The sequence below is a fragment of the Hermetia illucens genome, chromosome 6, assembly GCF_905115235.1.
Source record: "Hermetia illucens chromosome 6, iHerIll2.2.curated.20191125, whole genome shotgun sequence".
Classification (NCBI taxonomy): domain Eukaryota; kingdom Metazoa; phylum Arthropoda; class Insecta; order Diptera; family Stratiomyidae; genus Hermetia; species Hermetia illucens.
Window position 1 is genome coordinate 29,235,181 of NC_051854.1, and position 20,394 is coordinate 29,255,574.

At 40.4% G+C, this 20,394-nt stretch overlaps 1 protein-coding gene across 5 annotated transcripts; it reads right to left on the bottom strand.

Moving 5' to 3' along the window:
* Positions 1-153: 153 nt before the first annotated feature.
* LOC119659827 (methionine-R-sulfoxide reductase B1) lies at positions 154-15,840 on the bottom strand. Of its 5 annotated transcripts, none has more exons than XM_038068113.1 (5): positions 15,693-15,840; positions 15,339-15,634; positions 5,632-5,742; positions 5,382-5,546; positions 154-492 (listed from the first exon to the last, which is right to left on the bottom strand). In XM_038068113.1, the coding sequence occupies exons 2-5, from the start codon at positions 15,550-15,552 to the stop codon at positions 299-301; spliced, it is 684 nt and encodes a 227-aa protein (XP_037924041.1). In that variant the 5' UTR covers positions 15,553-15,634; positions 15,693-15,840; the 3' UTR covers positions 154-298. The 5 variants fall into 5 exon arrangements, with proteins under 5 accessions (XP_037924041.1, XP_037924042.1, XP_037924044.1 ...); XM_038068114.1 differs by having other exon boundaries at positions 154-459; positions 15,693-15,839; XM_038068116.1 differs by having other exon boundaries at positions 15,423-15,634; positions 15,693-15,838.
* Between the last annotated feature and the right edge of the window lie 4,554 nt (positions 15,841-20,394).

The window sequence follows — 20,394 nt, forward strand, 5'->3', positions numbered from 1 at the left end:
ATGTAGAAGAGAGTGATTTTGCCGTAAGAATATAATTGGAACATCCTCTATCCAGAAAATGACTGCTGTTAAGATATTTAGCGTCACGATCATGATCAACCTATGTTCATTATTCCATGAAAAACAATATTAATTAATTTATATAAACCACAATGTAGTTACAAAAATAATTTATTTTCAAGTTTCAAGATTTAGCCTCAGTTATTTACAATTATTGCTGAAATCCAAACAGATGGTATAATTTATAATATTCTTCCGGTGTGCTTTTAGAAAAAAGTCGACGTTCTATTGATTCGCGCTAACTACTTTTTTCACTGGCCTCCGCTTCGTCATTTGTTACGAAATCAATTGCTGCTGAATTGATGCAATACCGCTTTCGTGTAGGCATCGGTCCATCATCGAATACATGGCCCATGTGAGCTCCACATTTCGCACATCTCACTTCAGTTCTTATGCGTTCTGGATGTTTAATTAGCAGTAAAATATTTCCTCCTTAGTTGTTTTCATATTAGCCAAGTAGTTGTATTATGGGCAGGATGGTTTAAATGATTTTTAGGGGAATGGGGATGGAATTGAGGAAATTCCACGAGATTTCGGATAGGGTTTTTATACAACAGAAGAAGTTGGTTTTTCAAAAAATAATGAAATCATGTGAATAGCAAGAAGTCATGCAATAAATATAGAAAGAAAAAATTACCAATAGAAGAAATGAAATAATTTTCATAATGATAGAAAATATAAATGATTTGAGTGATACACGATGAATGCATATGAAAAATAAAATATTCAAAATGTACAAAAGTGCATGAGAAAGGAATGAGTTTGAGGACAAATCACGTACGACGAGATCCCATTTATAAGCAGAATATAATGAAAAAGAGGAGAAAATGATCCATTAGATACCTTCACCGAAAATTCATAATCTAATTTTGTTTATAAAAAAATAGTATTTTTGTGAATTGAAAGTCAATAGAACCAATCCAATAAAAACTAAAAAAAATAAACACCGAGAACAATGTGATTCTGTAACCATGTTCAAGTTCAATTGCAAAAACATTATTTACAATATAAACGGCAGTGAAAGACACCACTTAATTGCTTTTCAAATAACTCTTTATTTGCAATAAATATCTTATTAGTTCACTGTAACGTTGCCAACAACAGCCAGCAATTTTAGAGAGGTTATAGTCCAAGGACAAGCAAATTTATTTCTCAGCGACAAAGTCAATAGATGCTGAATTTATACAATAACGTGTCCCAGTTGGTGCGGGACCATCATCGAAAACGTGACCCATATGTGCTGAGCATTGCGAGCAGCGTACTTCTATGCGTTCCATTCCTGATCAAGAATTAGTCCCATTATGCAAATTTAAGAAAGATGTTAGTACGTTGAATTGCATGATCATCTAAGCCACACATATAAGCATGATTGGTTTTATGATATAATTTCTTTGCATTGTGCTATCTGCCAATTTATGAATAAACGATTAACTATGGATGATTGGATAAAATTGAATATGTCTCTTATTGTGCACAATTTTCATATTTTGCCAAATTAAAAGCGTAGTAGTACGTAGATCTCTGACCTAAATGTTGCAATTTATCCAATTTTGTTGTTCAGGAACTGAAAAGTAGCTCACACCGAAATTGAACTAATTTCTATTCCTTATGAAACGCACCTAATATTGAAAAGACCTTGGTTTCTTAACCGAAGGTTCAAATAAGCTAAACTCTAGAAATCTTCGCAGCGTGATACACTATAATGACATACATGCACGCAGGTTCGTTTAGAAGAGATCATTAAAGAGTAATTCCTGAAATGTCAAAGAAATTTCAAAAACATAATTGAATTTCTCAGACAAGGTGCGCCTATCTTTTTGTAAGCCATGAAATACCAGTTTCTATTGAGCGCATATTCGCTTTACTTCTAATTATATTCTAATAATTACCGTCGTTATTGTCGCAATAAAACCTAATATTTTGAGGGCAACTATTAAGCTAATAAGACTTTGGTTTCAAAATTCATGGACTTTTTTCCGGTATTATAGCATGTGTTATCCCTGTAAGTTGAGTATAATTCCAAGCAAAGAATTGGTGGCGAACATTCAATCAATAAATAATTAAAATAACTTCGAATTCATGTAATTCATAAGCTGAATTATTATAAAAAAATTAGCACGTTCAAAGAACCACTAATAAGACCAATTCTGGAGACAGATTAATGGTGCAAACGATGTGCTCATCTATAAGATGTAGGTAGCAGAGACAGGGATACTACTACTACTTCCCCAGTTATCCCCTACGGGTTGATGTCAATAGCACGGAAAACGTCGAGGATTGCTCTTTTTTCGCAATAAGAGAACTCGAAGGAGCAGTTCTTATCAATAAAAACGGAAAAAAGGCGCCAGGTCCTGATGGTATCCCGGCGGAAGTTTACAAACTGATGTTCTGCCAACGGGAAGATTTGCTGGTTGGGGCATTCAACGTTTGCTTAAAATAGGGGAAGGACGCGAGACTCGCGCTAATCAGCAAAGAAAAAGGGAACTCGGGGCTACCGCTGCGTGACGACCGCTGTGTATGCTTAGCACGGCCAGGAAAGTACTAGAAAAGCTCATCAGGAGTAAACTCACTGAAGCCGTCCGCGCTGGCAGGGGCTTACCCTCAAAGCAGTTCGGGTTCACAGCAGGGAAATCCACGGCAGATGCTATTATGGAGATCGTGGATGCGGTTCATCGAGCCGAGACGTACAGCCGCCGATCTCCAGGATAAAGCTTAATGTCAGAAACGTCTTCAATTTCGGAAGATGGACAAATATGCGAGGCATATTAGAAAATTCAACCCATGTGCCAAGCCTACTCTTGCGGATATTGGGAGATTATCTTAAGGACCGCCACCTGTTCTATAAGATGTCAGAGGAAGATGGAGATCACATCGGGAGTTACAGAGGGATCCATCCTAGGCTGGACTTTTGGCCTCTGGAAAGCTTCCTACGATAGTCTGTTAAGATTCGACATGCCAGAAAAGTCGCGCCTAAGCACTGATGAAGGGAGTAAATAGCTCCCAAAATATGTACATAGTATCTGCATAATAGAAAATTTCTACTTTCTTCTGTACATGTTTTAGTTTTAATATTAAACAATTTTACAAGTGACGATATCTACATCTACATCTGTTGATGGTTGCGAAAGAGGGAGAGCGCAATGCACTGAAGCTTCGTTATCATGAAAGAGTACGATAAGTGCGGCGTAGGGTCCGTCGTGGCAAAACGGATTCCACAATTGCATTGGTGAGTGAAACAGAGGCTGCACTGGACTGATACAAGTCGATGATTCGTTAAGACATCAGCTAATATCATCCTTGATCGTCAGAGAATAGGCATCGTTCGGATTATGGTGATGCTCTGTCTGGAATTCACCGCTCCACCTGCATTTCATCGATTTGTTGTCAATAGAGAGTGTATCTGGAATGTTCTACGCAGGAGGGGTATCCGGAGAAATTAATAGCTTTCATCAAAGGGACATATGATGGCGCAAGTGCTAAGTTCTGCACCGCGGTGAAATCTCGGAGAAATTTCAAGTGCAAAGTGGAGTTCGCCAGAATGACATCCTATCACCAACCCTTTTTCTTGTCATTATCGGCGGTGTTCTGTATGTTGCCTCGACTGGAGCCCGTGGAGGGATTCGATGGCGAATGTCATCTTTCCTCAAACATCTTGATTACGCTAATGACATCTGCTTGCTCTCTCATCGGGGATGTACCTTGGCCAAATGTTTCTTAATTTACACAAAGAAAACCAAAGTCTTCAGTCTGACTGGTTATGCACTCTACTAATTTCCATGAAAATCGGGGGCGTTAGTCAATTTGTATAGTATATTTAGGAAGCGTTATTTCTGCCGATGACCGTACCGAACCTGTTGTTGTCTGACGTATTTACAATGATAAATCTGTCTTCGCCGTTTTCTCTGAAATGTGGAAATGTTTTTCTGAAGTTCATTTTTCATCACATTGAAGAGATTACTGAAATTACGTAGTTAAGTTACTTGGACTTACTGTAGATTCAAAGATGAGCTTTTTCGAGCAAATCAAAGCAGAAGCGGACAAGGGTGGAGCTCGACTTTCCGCTCAGCTAATGGCATACATTGGGGTTTCTACGTCTAGCAGGCGACGTCTGCTTATGAGTGCAACGCAATCTGCTCTACGGCGGAGACGAATAGGCTGACGCTCTTGACAAGGAAATATATCGTAAGCGTCTTGTGTATCTATAGAGGCGGGGAGCTTTGCGAATGGCGCCTGTGTATCGCAGTTGTGATCCCCGTTGTCTTTCTTGCTAAGGAGAAAAGCCAAGGAAGGTGGTTGCTCGTGAAGAACAGAAACGTACACTAGATGAGTGACAACTCTTGGCAAACTGAGACAAGAGGCACATCGAGCTCACCTACCCTACCCCAACAGAAAAAAATAAAAAACAGCGGCAGAAACTACCCACTACCCAAATATACAAATTGTTCAACATCCTTAATATTCTGTCAACTAATTCAAAGACGTCAGACTGAGTTTCCTCCAACTGTTCTTGGTTTCTTTTTCAAATTCTAATTAGCCAAAGTCCATTACTTGTTGGAAGAGTAACCAGATGTCAACAGCGTAATCGAGGTGTTTGGAGAAAGATAATATGGTTCATAAAAACCCTCCATATCCATATCTTCCAGCCAAGGCGGAATGAAGGACGTTATCGATAACAAGAAATAAAATTATCGTCGACAGAATGCAATGCAATTTCAAATGTGAACTATTGGAAAAATAAATTTAAGGGACCATAATTTTGAATGGAAGTTAATAGAAAATATGATAGATCCGCAGTCAAGGAATATAATTACACGGTTATTTCTACAAGTTAAAATAGCAATACCTTGGGCTATATTCACGCCATCAAAATAGGGACAGATATATCTTCTTCTTCAAATAAAAAACTCGACGAACAGAGAGATGTTAGTGGTATTCGTATATGTGGATAACCACAAATCTATACAAGCGAATTGAACCAACCGGAAAATATGAATATCGTTGGAAATTGTAAAACAAACCAGCATCGTACCATGCACTGTGAAGGCTGCAAACGTACGCTGACGCTTGCACATTATTTACAACAGTAATCTCTCAATAAATGTCAAAAAATTATATTTCTTTCATCTAAGGATAGAAGAAACTCAAAACACACTGAAAGCAGTTAATAATGTGAAATGCAAGTAATTGTTATCCCCATTAGTTGAAGCTAAAACATGCTGAACAAAATTGAGGACTTGAAATTCAATTAAATTTAGGAACAGCAACTATTCAATTTCAAATCTCCAAAATTTGTTTTTCGAAGTATACAAAAAAACACTTACCTGGAATACTTGCATCACGATGTAATGTGATTTTTCCCTTATCTAGAACATCGTTGAAAGCAGGCCAACCGCAACCGGAATCATATTTCGTATCAGAACTAAACAGCGTTTGATGGCAGACGATACAACGATATGTGCCTTTCTCATAGTGCTTATTATAACAACCTACAAGTAGGAATTGTAACGTAATGTAATGAATTATTCAGCAGAAGCTTAAAAGTACAAACGGAATTCATTATTAATTGCTTACCCGTGAATGGACGTTCTGTGGCTGCTTCTTGGGTAACTTGATATTGGAGTGGTGTTAAGCGTGCACGTAGTTCTTCTTTACTTGCCATTTTCAATGTTTTCTTTCCGGTGTCTACAATGAATTGAACAATTATTGATCATAATTGATCTTAGAGTGATTTAAAATAGAGAAATTATGCTTAAAGCAGATGACAATAATATAATAGTATCCAACTGGAATAGGATGCACCGGAAGCTAAAACATCTAATGTTCGAATAATAAACGAAATAAATTAATTCATGTTTGGAATAATCCACCCAGTGACACAATCTCTGATTGTTCTGGAAGGGAAAATCGTACTAAATGAAGTGGTTATACGATTACGGCAAATAGAGTAAAATATTCAACACTAATTTTCATGAGTTTCCTCCTACAACTGATGACAAGAGTCATTGACAATTTATTGTGAAACAGATTTCGTTCTCAACACCTAACCAAAAAATCTAAAAAAAATCACCTATATCAAGACATAAAACTTGAAATACATCAGATTCCGATAACTTCTGAAATACCTTCATCCCGAGTTCTTAAATTCATTCTAATACTGATAAGTTTGAAGAAAATCCTGCCATTACTAATAAATTTATCGTAGGTCAAAATGTCACTTTTCGTGCGACTTTACTATGCCTTAAGACATTATATATACTGATATATATATAAGTATCACAATATAAAAATAAAAATGATCGTATTGTATTAAAAGGCACGATTCATTTCTTTACCTCATACGAACCACCTGACCTGATACCGAGGAAGATGCCTACAATTGGGAAAAAGGGTTTGGGACACGCAATGAGGGTGGTTAACGTTTATTAAACGCTTCCTACATTTTATAGTGCAAACAGTAGAATGCAAATCGACTATATCCTGCTAACTAGTTGACATTTTATCACCATCACTGATTATAGAGCCGTTTCCTATGAGACCATCGCACCTCAACATTGGCCGTTGATTGGCCATTTTGTGAGAAAAAGGAAGAAATGATTTCTACCATAAATTTCTTGACGATAAAACGCTGACCGATTTACAAGAATCCCAACCTGGAAACAAAAAAAAACGATCATTGTTACCCGAGCGGTCTACTACGTAGATTTCTACCATAAACTGAACACTCCGAGTGGCGAGAGAGATCTGTACTGACTTGTCAAAAGCAAAAAGCCAGGACCACAGTTAGATACTAGACAGCTACCTCACTCCCCCTTGCCCCTCAAGGAAGGAAATCAGTGCGAGTACGCACGATTTCAAATTGTTTCGCCCTTGAGCATGAACGAGATGTACCGAAAACCCGATCAGCTGTGTTTGACATACCGCCCGGACTTGCCAATGTATTGGTGAGATTGGCAAGTTTTTGCTTATGTATAAGTAAATACGTGAAACAACTTTTTGCTAAATGGGTGAGCACGCCGTAGTACCAGAATAGCAAAAGCTCACCGATCTCCATCTTGCCAATACGATTTGACGAAGATTATGCCTTTTCCTTGTTTAGCGTCTCTGATGTGTACAGATAAGCTTCTGCAAGCACATTTGCAAGTGGGGTCATTTTTGTAAGGGTACTGCCTATAGTAGATCTACTGTGGCCATTACAGCGAACACTTCTATTGCGTTAATGACAAGAACGGTACTTTGCTTACCGATTGACAAGCCGCGACGGATAGATGACGGGAATATTTCGAGCAGATTTCAACGGAAAAATTTGTTTAACCTCCACTTCTAGAAGCACTGCCGACATTTCGAGCGATTCCACATGTCAGCGAGACTGAAGTCGAGGAAACAAACGACAACACAGCTGAGCTCTGGAAGGCGAAAAGCAGGGACACCGTCGCTCAGTGAGTTCTTCAATCCGATTATTCAGAAGGGTAGAACACCATCTGACTGGCAAGAAAGCACCATTGCTCCAATATGGGTAAAGAAAGGATTTGTCGAGAACTTCAGAACTACTGACCTCTTTACGTTGCATTTTTTGGATTTAAAAAAAACGTGCGATATGTGCCAAACAAACTCATCTGGTATGCTCTGCGGCAACACTTAGTGCCAGCAGAACCAGTGTGCTGGGTTAAAACGGTCCGAAAAGTAAAGTTCGAAGTATGGTGTTTTCCCAGCTTGTCATGACAAAGCTTCAAAAATGGCTATGTCATGCGCAAATATAACGCCTACATAACTAGAAAATCTATGAGCGATATCATGGCCGTCTGGTTCTAGATAAAATTCGGTTGGATAAGTTGCGGTGGGCAGATCATGCGATCCGTATGGGCGAGGATGATCTATCCATGGCGGACCATGCCTCAGATTTTTGGGGATGTCGATTAATGACCCTTAGCGCAACGCCGGGATGTTTGGAGTTCCTTACTAAGGCAGGCCTAGACCGGACACCGGTTGTTGCGCCGTTGATGATGATGATTAGCGCAATTTGTATGAAGTGGGATTGTACAACTGACCTTCATTATGATCGACTTGCCGCACTGTCGTCTACCTTGTCGATCTCTATAGTTCTGGATGTTGGTCCACCATAAAAGACAATGGACAGCGTCTCGTGATAATGGAGACGAAGATGTTGCGTTGAACCAGTGGACCGTCATGATCACATCCGAAATGAGGATATCCGCGATCGTAATGGAGTTGCATCAATCGTGGAAAAATGGCGAGAGGGGCATCTGAGCATGTAATTTGCGCTAACGAGAATTTACTTGCCAATATTGGTCTGAACATAGAAGTCAATGGGAAACGACTAAAGCGCTGATTGAATCAACGGAGGCTGAGGAAGACAAATATTAGAATAAACTGAACAGTCCGAGATACTAGAGGCCCGTGTTTATGAGACCGCGTGGGAACGCCACTTTGTGAAATAGTCTCATCTACCCGAGGAAACATTCAGATGCATGGATATCTACCCTTTCATTTCAATTTTAGTGCGTAGATATGCTTTTGCTTACGAAGTAAAATATTCAAAACAAGATATAAATGTGTTATTATTTATGTGTGTATACATGTAGCAGTAAGCAATAATGCGCAAAATTTGTTTGTTTAGAATGAATACAATAATTATGTCTTTAATATTCCCATCTTGATATTTAGAAATATATGAAGAAATATTTTGATTTTCTAGCTATGCATAAACGGAAAAACGTAGATGTAAGTTCCTCATATAAGGAAAATACAAAACTTTCTACCCGAACCGCCCAGCTTTCGATGTCCCGACTTTTTATTTCATTTAATAAAATCTCAGGAATAAACATTGCACATTGTCCAGAAATAGAAATAACTAGAAAAATTCCAGCAATTTGCACGTATTTCAAAATTCGGATTCAATGGAACAAGCCAGACTTTAAATTCGTAATCAGCGACTCAAAAAAGTTTACAGTATCAATCTATACTAAATGCAGAAAGTGTATTTACAGCAGCCGATACGAAATGAGCCATGAAACAAAACTCAAAAGAATATTCTCCAATATTCCTCTTAAAGTATAGCTATGAGCAATCTATATTGAGTTACGCGTCTAGTACTTCGCAATCTCTTCGACGTGGTTAACTAGACATCTAGGAAAGAAGCAGTCATAACACCAGATCTTAAAAAAATTCAAATCGAAAAACTTCTATGAGTCGCTTCTATCAAATTCTCCCTTCTCGATGCCCCTCTTAAGTTTAATATACTAGAGTTCAGAGCTTTAGCCCTTCAAACATGTGGATCCAATTTACGATATTAATTCATTCCTTATACAGTAGAATCCCGATTATTGGCATCCTCAAGAGACAGACGATTTGGTACGAAATATCGGAAGTGCAAAATAAAGAAAATTGACTCTGGGATCCGGAAAATTTGTACTATTTAGCCGAAAGTATGAATAATCGATGTAAGAATTATCAGGATTACACTGTATTAGCAAAACAGCAATTCCGGCTAATTAACCCCACTTTCCTCGCAATTGCGTTGATATCCAACATTCCAGCTTTGATTGACCTATTTGAAAACTATATCTATATCTACTATCATTGCATATTTTTCCTACCTATGGATTCTCAGGAACAAACTCAAATTATTGATTGTATGCTACTATATTGAAGTGTTTAAAGCAGATTGTAAACGGTGATACTCTACATAATTTTCTCCCTCTTGGACACCACCTTAGCGTTGTGGCGGAGTTTGTAGTAGTTTACTACTACACTAAGGTTTCTCCTCCAGAAAATGGGAGGAAAAGGCTCAGCAGAAGAAAACTTTAGCCGCAAAGGAGAGGGGGCTACAGGCTTGCCTTCCGGAAAATTCTTTTCTGCATCTATCAGGAAAACTGGAAGAAAGGGGAGCTGATGATTTGGACACAACTGGTCTAACATCGATATATGGAAACAGATTCATGCAGCCCGGACACCATGAACCTAGGACGGCTCTTAGCCCACAACACACTGGCACTAGAAAAGCTGCGAAATTTCTTGTGATTGATTAGATCCACACTGGATGCAGCATATTCTTTAGTTAGTAGCAGCTTTCGCATTAGACTACACTCATGTCTACACATATAATGATTAGTTAAATAAGTCTGCAGTAAGGCCAAAGCTTCTTCCTAACTCCTGGCAAGAAGGCTGATAAAGTTGATTGTCCTTATATATTTCTAGTATAAGAGCTATGGATTCGTTTTAGCAAAATCTGCGGTATTAGATAAATAAAGGCGAATGTGAGGTATCCTTGAGATGGAGAGCCTGCATTCTAATGTCAAAATTGTTAGAGATAACCATGCTGAGACAACCCTGTTCCCAGGACTTACTTGCAGTCAACTTACAATACTAGGGTAATGACAAGGGAAGAAACGTCGTGGTTGCCTCTGCTTACTTACCCTATGATTCTTTGTGTCCTCCGTCGACACAAGAACTAACGGATCTGGTAGCGTATGCAGAATCAAGTGGTCTTGAACTCTTAATAGGTTGTGATGCGAAAGCTCAGCACATTTGTTGGGGAAGTAGCAAATGCTATCCTAGAAGAGAGAAGCTGTTCGATTTTATCTCTTCAACTGGTGTGCTAACCGCGAACGCAAGGTGCACCCCAACATTCACCGGGTCAAGAAGAAGTCAAGTAATTGACCTAACAATCTGCATTACAAAATTGTTAGAGTTAATTAGAGACTAGCGAGTGCTAGATGAAGTCTCACTCTCAGATCTCCGTTACTTAGAATTTAGTATGGCTATTGCAGACGAACAGTCTATAATACAAAGGCGGAATCCTAGGAAAACAGATTGGACAAAGTCCAATGAATTCTTGGCAACAAAGTGCAGCTCCCTAGGCTAATAAGGACTCCTTTGGCGCTAGAAGATCAATTGGAAATTCTAAATTGAACACTCTTAGAGTGCTTTGAAGATCCTTGTCCTATTTCCCGAAACCAAAGCAATAAATCGGTTCCATAGTGGAACCGAGACCTGCAAAGACTCAGGAAATTTACCAGACGACTTCTGAATCGCCCTTGTAAAAGCAATAAGAATGAAGACTGGTTAAACATCCGAAACTCACAACCGGATGGAACTTTCACGAACTCCAGAGTTTAGTCTATACAGACTCTCTTGTGTACTTGACACCATCCGCGAGAACAAGTGACAGAAGTGGGAAGGAGAGAATTGGCGGTTTCTGGAAACTCTTCAACACGAAAGTGTTGCAAGAGGAATTCAAACACTGTAGGAGCGGTTGTTACCAATGAAAAGATGAGAGCGGCTATAACATTTCAAAGCACCTGGTATGGAAGGCATCTATCTAACGAGGCTAAATGAGGGCATTGAGCTCTTAGAGCAGCTTCTAAGAAATATTTTTCGAGGATGTCTTGCTCTGGGCTGCGTGCTTCTCTCTTGGCAGAAGATTAAGATATTCTTCATACTTAAACCTGGGAAAGATGACTATTCAAATCCAAAGAACTTCAGACAAATCAGTTTAACATCATTTTCGCTGAAATGTCTGTAGAGACTGGTTGAGCGTCACATTTGTAAGAAAGCGCTAAAGTCGCAAACACTAAATGAAAACCAACACGTTTACCAGTATGGAAAGACCTACGAGTCTGTTCTTCACCATTTAGTTTCAACGATAAAGGACGCCACTCTGAAAGGCGATTAGGCGATGGGAGTGCTCGTGGACATTGAGGGGGCGTTTGACTGTGTGCCTGCCCAGAAGCTCTGTGATGCCGCCAGAGAGCATAGTTTTTTACGGAACTTTAATTGAGTGAATCTATGCTATGTTACCGCAAAGATTGCTGTATGCTGAAGTAGGTGTTGAAGGTGGGAAGCGGCGAAAGGCTGCCTCGAAGGCGATGTGAGATTGCCGTTTCTGTGGAGTATGTTGCTGAATTCACTACTATGCGAACTGCAAAATCTGCCAATACGCGTTCAATCTTATGCGAATGACGTGACTGTGCTGGTTGTTGGTCGAGATCTCGGAACGATGTGTGGAAATACACCGCCGTTGATTTGATTGACTGTTGGTGCCTCAGGCCTGGACATTCAGTAAATCCAATAAAACCTCAATGGTATTATTTACAAAAAGGAGGAAACTGAATGGTCTTTGACCGATGTTCGCCTATGCATCCGTAGTGGCGTGGGTTAAGGTTAAAGAATTTTCGCTGTAAACTAGCTTCACTGCAAATAACTATGTGTCTGGGCATTACCGTTGCCCTGAACGTGATATCCGACGCAGCTCTAAATGCATTCTCAATTTGCAATCCTTGAAGCTCATAGACTAATTCGATTAGATATCTGGCGAAACAATATACGGGGGCGCAAAGCATTGGAAGAGTTACTGGAAGAATTGAATGCAGTTTTCGCAATGCCTTCAGATTCTTGAATTCATCCATCTCTTTGGTAGATAGGAATTTATCTAACGTCTTTTACACCGATATCTAAAAAACAGAACAGGGTTCTCGAGCAGCATTCTACCTCTTTTCCTAGAACGGCAACTTGGGTGATTGATGAGCGGTTGAAAGGCAGGCGAGTCGCAACCTGAAACGATAGTCAAGCTGTATTGAGGGCGTTGAACAGTCCTTTGGTCACTTCGAAATTCGTTCAGCAATGTAGAAACCATTTGAACTCTGTTTCTAGATTCAATACGGTTTAAATTCTTTAGGTAGCCGGTCATAGTGATGTAGAAGGAAATGAAAGCAAAAGAGGGTTCAATTTCCCCCCATGCCCGCACCGGAACCAACAATTCCAGTGTCAGTAGTATTTCCCATACTGTTATCAAAAACTGGGAACGAGCTTCCATAATGGCAGGTGGCAGAGCCTTAATGCTGCTAAATACACTTAATTTTTCCTGCCAGAACCAAACAAACATAGTGCAAAGTTTATTCTGTCGAAAAGCAGGAAGACTTGTAGAAACATTGTAGGCATTCTGAATGGTCATAATTTACTAGCTGAGCAGATGTTCAAGATGATACGTGTCCATCCAGTAATGAGGAAGCGGGATCCACGGAATATTTTCTATGTGAGTGTCCCGCCAATGTACGCATCAAACATCAGATTTTTGGTGCTTATTTGCTCATATACTGCAGCGGATGGCATTACATCCACTAATGAAAATCCTGCGTTACATAATAATAATAATCGTTGGCGCAACAATCCATATTGGATCTAGGCCTTGAAGTGTGTTAGAGCACTTCATTCAAGACCGTAACGGTACACTACAGTAGACTGTAGGAGGCAATGTGGTCAGCATTGCGCTCGCCCGAGATTATTACCCTGGTTTGACTCAGGTACTCATTCACAGCTGAGTCGACTGGTATCCGACGTCAAATCACGATACAAATTCCACTGTCACCAGTGAGATTTGAACCGTGACCTTCCGCACGACAGCCTTGTGCTCTAACCACTCAGCTATCCGGACACTATGCGTTACATAATCCCGTATTATGTAACGCAGGATTTTCGTTCGATTCCGGAAATATCGAGTCGTATGTTAAGATCAAGAGATGGAGTTGTCTAAATCATCTTGCATTGCCAGCTTTTGATTTTGGTATGTATCTTTCTTCAATAATTTATGTTTTATCTAACTTACTTTATAATAACTTTAAATACAAATTTAATTATTTGTTATTCCTTAACATACGTGTCACGTCACATTATTCTCTATTTGGAACTTTAACTTAATGTCAACTTAATGCTGGTGCGGATGCAGACTAAGCCTGTTAATGCTTCTAGTAATGTCGAGTTCGGTACAGCCATAAGTAGAAATAACACTATCATGATAGACAAATTGGTTGAAATAAGCAAATATCGTCAGCGTAAGCAAGATATTTGAGGAAAAAGTCATGTCATGAGAGCCCTACATGCTCTTCGGTCACGACAACGAAAAGGAAACTGCCGATAACCTGGAGGAACAGACTGAAAACTACGTGCGATATGTTACCTTGATGCAACGTATAAAATTGTGCGCCGTTATATATCGCTCTGCCCGTCACAATGTATGCAGAGACCATCGCTTATGTCTTTACCGGTTCATCGAATGACCTGCAACCATCTGCAAGTTCCTACGTGATACAAAAGGTATTCTCACACGGTAGAAAGGTTAAAAAAGCGGATGGTGTTGGATTTGAACGACTGAATTGGTTAGTCACCTTTAGAAGACATCTCCTTACGCTAACCCTAACAGCAATTTGATGGGCCTGATCAGATGGACATTGCTGGTCATTTGAAACACAATTAATTTTATGCCCGGCTCTATATTCGAATTATGTGCTGCTAATGGCCAAGCGGTGGAATCTGCTGAAAGCCGTCCCTCACAACTGTGAACCCAACGCATTCAAATTACACATGATGATCTCAATCTCTCTGCTGGTCCGCATTAGGTTGGTAATAGAAAACCTTTTGAATGAGGAATCGCATAGGATTTCACAAATCCAACATCCCACCCAATTAGCGATGCAATAAATCTAACAGTTTCCGACTAAACTGCCAAGTAACACATAGAATGACCGTAAATCGGGCTCAATAGGATTTTTTTAATGCAAAATTATAAGGACAGTGTTTATGAGAACAGAAAGTATAGAACCCAAATCTACCTAAAACGAAAATTAAATATATGTCTCTTTTATACTGATTCGATTTTTTCATTCCCTCGCTTAAATAAATGAAGATATCAGACTTCAGAACATGACTCCAAAATAAATAAATTCCAACTGTGAAATTAAGTGTATCATTCAACTTTTAGGTCTGGAAGCGGATAAGGAATAGTATTAGCATACTCTCCTCTAATTTGAATGTATAATGTTATCAGTTGGAAATTGTTTTAAAGGTAAATATTTATACATCTAAATATAGCCAGTGCCGTGCGTCTACTTTCGAATGACTTGCTAATAATATTGTAAAAGAAATGTTAATTGGAATTCGTAATAGGAAGCGGCCGTCGTAATTCAAAATTTCTCTCTTAACGATCTACTGACGTGCATGCAACATACGCTCCAATCTGTGCGCTTCATTATTCGTCAATTTGGTTCTATAATTAGGTCTCTTCTAATCGGATTAACGCTTGAGCGGCAGCAAGTGGGTGCAAATTTTTCAGCGCGTTTGGATGCTTTGAGATCACAAAACCACTGATTAGCATTCAATGCCTTCGTTTAATCTCTGGAGCAGTGAATTGACCCAGATTGACCGAAAGAGCACTATGTCACCCACTATCTTGGAAAAATTAAGCTTACACACTTGGAATACTTCACTTTGAAAGATTCTGAATGAAATCAAGAAGCTACAAATTTTTAACAAATTTCGGCGGAACGAGAACTTTTTACTAAAATACCCACTCGATTCCTCTGATTTTTTGGATGAGATCCAACAAATGACTAGGCTATTAGCTGGACTGAATCCCCTTGGATTTGTAAGTGATGAAAGGCGATGAAACAGACACTGGGCAGCAATGCGTGAACTATGCATTGGATGTTTAGTGTCTGGAACTTCAGTCCCTCAAATGTGAAAATAGCACAGGGAGAATCTTCACGACCTAGTCGAGTGATACCTAACAAACGAACACCATAATAAGACTCAAAATAGTAACAACTCAGAACGCAACTTACGTATTCACCGACCGCAAACTCCGAGCACTGTGAATTGGACGTTCCGCTTTCTCGGCTTTTATCGAATGTTTCTATTGGATTTTGACATTCGGCTCACACATCAGCTGAGCGATTATTGTATAGAAACGGTAACACTTGGCTTACTGTTTTTAGGTAATCAAATTGGAAGGAAACGGAAGAGGACGTGTCCGGGCGACAATTTGAAGTCGATACTAATAAAATAAATTTGAGGATTAGAAATAATGATAAAATTCGATTAAATTGAAAAGTAATTAGAGTAGAGGAAATGTGTAGTCAAATAGAGAGGGGATCTTATATTTTATGGTTCTTCGGCTTTTGTCAAACAAAAAAACGGAAGCAACAATAGAGGAGTTCCAGTTTATGTCGATGTGGTTACAGAGTACTTCAACAATGGTTTTTAATTGATAGATACATATACAGTAACTCTCAAAACCAATCACCCTTTCGCCGAGTATAGAATTTTATCTGCATTGTATGTCTTCGTCTTTTTCTTCAGCTTTTGCCCGGCCACAAGCGGGGTCGACTCGTCGTGATCGGTTTCGCCATTTGGCTCTATCGGATGCCTGATCTGGGTGCAATTTCGAGGCTTTCAAATCCCCATCCAGCGTATCAAGCCCCCGTTGTTTCAGCCTGTCTTTTGGTCGTTTACCATCGACTTCGATGTTCAGACCAATCTTGGCAAGTGAATTCCCGTTAGTACTAATTACCATCGAAGACATCTCTCTCGCAATTTTTCCACAATCGGTGCAACCCCATAACGATCGCGGATATCCTCATCTCGGATGTGATCAAAACGTGCCACGCCACTAGTGCAACGCAACATCTTCGTCTGCATTACCGCAAGAAGCCGTTCATTGTCTTTTACGCTTGGTCAACACTCAGAAACATAAAGCGACAGGACGGACGCATTGCGGTAAATTTTAGATTTGAGAACGTCACTTCATCCAGGTTGCGTTAATGCGTGAAGCATTTCATAACGCAGTTCTCCATTGGCTGATAGCGTTGACCCGAGCTATTGAAATCGCTCAGTTCTGGGCAGATTACTTCCGCTGACAGTGATTGTGCCTGTTTCGTGGGGATCGGCCGTCCAAAAATTCACTTTTGTTTAGATTTAATCTGAGGTCGTGTTGCATGAGGCGATTATTCCATTTTTGAACAAGTTGCTCGAGATCATTTTTGCTATCAGATGCTAGGAAAACATCATCTGCATAAAACAGTGTATAGGGCGCTGGACGTTGGATATCCCGTGTGACGGTGCCCATAACAAGAACAAAAAGGAGTGGTGAAAGGGCGCTTCCTTGATGAACTCCAACAGAGACACGAAGCCGTTTTAATACATCCGCCATGCTTCGAAGTTTACTTTTCGGATCGTGGTAGAACAATTGAACCCAGCGCACGAGTTCTTTTGGCACTAAGGGTTGTCATAAAGCATACCAGATGAGTTCGTGTGGCACACGGTCAAACGCTTTCTCTAGATCCAGAAATGCAATGTAAAAACGGCGATGCTTCTCACGATGTTTCTCGATGAGTAACGGCGCAGCGTGTATTGCGTCAGTAGTTCCGCAGTTTTTGACAAATCCGGCTTGATTTACGGTTATTTCAACGATTTCGCGAATACGGTTGTCAAGAATGCGTTCAAAAATTTTCATGGTATGGGAAAGTAACCGGATCGGACGGTAACTTGAACATTCTACTAGACCACCTTTCTTTTCCCTTATTGGAACAGTGGTACTTTCTTGCCAGTCAAATGGTGTTTTTCCTTCCAGAATAACCCGATTAAAGAATTCACTGAGCCACAGTGTTGAGTCCCAGCTCTTCGCTTTCCAGAGCTCAGATGTGATGTCGTCAGGTCCTGTGGTTTTCCCCGATTTCATTCGTTTTATTGCCTCCTCAACTTCAGTTGCGCTGACAGTGAAGCCCATGGTGTTTTACGTAGGCACCTGTCGCGAGACTTAATCCTACGGTCCTCTTAATACACGGATTGATTTTGTGACCACAATCAGAGCCCCGCTGAGACAAGCAACAACGGTACCAGTCTATACCAAGTGCATGGCTTAGCATTCATACTGGTGGATGCAAGAATTACCTAAATTTCTACCGAACTATGGAGTACGCCACCCGTGTTGATACGCAACACCACGTCGAGACCCGAAGGTCTCTTCTCGCTTGAGCATAACCACAACCACCATGAAACTAACACTAGGGGGGCCAACCGCAAATAACCGAGCTGTACTCATTTACAACGGGAGTTCACCCGAAGTATGAGAGTCCAGGGGCTATCCCGGTTCCCATGGTACCAGTATACCCCTGGTAAGGTTTCGTGACCAATTTGCCACTTTAGATGAGTCCCCGTGCAGACTCGGGTCTGATCGCCCTGATTGGGCCTTTGAAGCATTCGCCTCCTGAATCACGGTCGGCAAACCAAAGTGATTACAGCGTCTTCCGGTCCCACCACTATGGAGGTTCTCCTCGGCCACTTGGTTTTGGTTTGGCCGATAGGGTTGCCGCCCCATCTTCCTCGCCGCCACCTCTGAGCACCAGTTGCGCTGACAGATGGAACTGGTCCAAATGTCGGCAATGATTGTGGAAGTGGAGAATGAGCAAATTCTTCAGTTGAAATATGTTTGAAGTATTCTCGCCTTCTACTCGTTGCGGCTCGACGGTTGGTAAGCAAAGTGCCGCTCTTGTCATTAACGCGACAGAAGTGTTCGATATCCTGTGTACGTTCGTTACGGCTTCTAGCAAGTCGATAGAAATCTCTCTCGCCATCGCGAGTGTCCAGTTTATCGTAAACATTTTTGTAATGGTCCGCTCGGATGACAGCGACTGCTGTCTTTGCAGACGATAATAGATACCATAGGAGAAAGGGGTTTGTACTTATGAATACATGGTTCACCAAACGATTGTCTCATTTTCCTACATTTTATAGTGGCAATAGTAAAACGCAAATCGACCATATTCTCATAAGTCGCCGACATTTTACCACTGTCACTGATTGCAAAGCCGTTCCCTATGAGACTATCGCACCGCCATTGATTGCCTTTCTGCGAGTTAAGCCACCGATAAAACAGCGTGAGGAACGCACTGGCCCGCCGCGCATTAAATGGTGGCGATTTCGTGAGAAGAAAGAAGAAAAGATCTCACTTACGCCATTACCACCCATTACGAATGTGGAAGAAACGTGGAATCAAATAAAAGATACGATCCACAAAGCGGCCTCGGCAACCCGCGGGGTTATCAAACCAGATAAGCGGTACACCAACCGAGATACTTGGCTTTGAAATAACGATGTTGAAATGAAGGTCCCTGAAAAGAAACGCCTCTAACACACGTTTCACGACAATAAACCGCTGGCCATTTGGCAAATTTATAAAAATACCCACCGTGAAGCAACGAAAGCGATCGCTGTCACCAGAGCGGGCATTACAAAAATCTTTACGATAAGAAAGACCGACCCCGCTAGTAAACGGGACAAAGGCTGAAGAAAAAGAAGAAGATCAACTCATCAATGGCAGTAGAAACAGTACCTACACTTAACAGATCGACTCTCCCTGGAGCAACAGGGTCTTTCTCCACGCTAGTACAAGGAGTGTATTGTGACGAAAATCACTTTGAAAATTATGTGTGACGTCAATGTAAATCGTAGTAATGACAATTAGCCAGGACACCAAAATTGTATAACAGTATGGCGAATATTTACGATAATTATCGTAATTGTTAACAGATGACTTTAATGTGGGGAGGAAGATCTTGTCGCAAAGTAGTTTTCTAAGAAAGTGTTTACATGCCTTTCTGGAATGTTCCACGAGGCATAAAAGGGCCGGAAATCCGCCCACAAAGTCAGTTTGGTTCCAGATTTAGAGCAGATCGCGTCGGTTATAAATACACTTCGTATTATGCTAGTTAAAAAATTTTTGTATAGTTAATTATACAGTACGGTTGTATAATTTAGTGTTTATAATAAACGCTTATATTAAAGTTATAAAACGGGTTTTTGTTTAGTCCTGCGCAATCCAGTGATACGAGCCAACGCAAACCAAGTAATGTAACTAGTGACGAGCACGAATAGCTAAACACGGAACAATTGGTGACAGCGACGGGATTACGTAAAGGAAATCGTAACAATTGGTGACAGCGGTAGAAGTACGTAAAAGCAAATCCGTAACAGTATAAAAACCAGCAGTTAGGCAAGAGCACGACATGGAGGGAAGTTCACTCTTACGCATCCAATCTCTCAATAAGCTTACCTATTGTTATTAGTTTAGATAGTATCGTTATCCTTCTATTCTTCAGAAAGTACGATTCAAAACCAGCAGCCAACAATGAAATAAGTATCTAAGAATCCAGTTCTTGGTGGGCGGTATGTTCAAGATACAGATTACCAACTCGGTATTCCACAACGCTCAAATCATCAACCCAACTTTAACGGGTCTTTTACGATACGGGGAGTGACTTCCCTGAGGTGCTCCAGTACACAGTCCTGACCCCCTAGCTGGCAGCATACCTGCGTCTCGGTGAAGAGCGATCCGCGAATTTTCCGAAATTTCCATGGAGAATAATCATAATAACACAAAAAAAAATCAACGAAATATCAGGGAAAGAGGAAGAGCTTACTGTGTTTGGGCGCAGCACAAAAATGCGTCGTTCACCGAATACCTGATGTGACACCGGGACCCCCAAA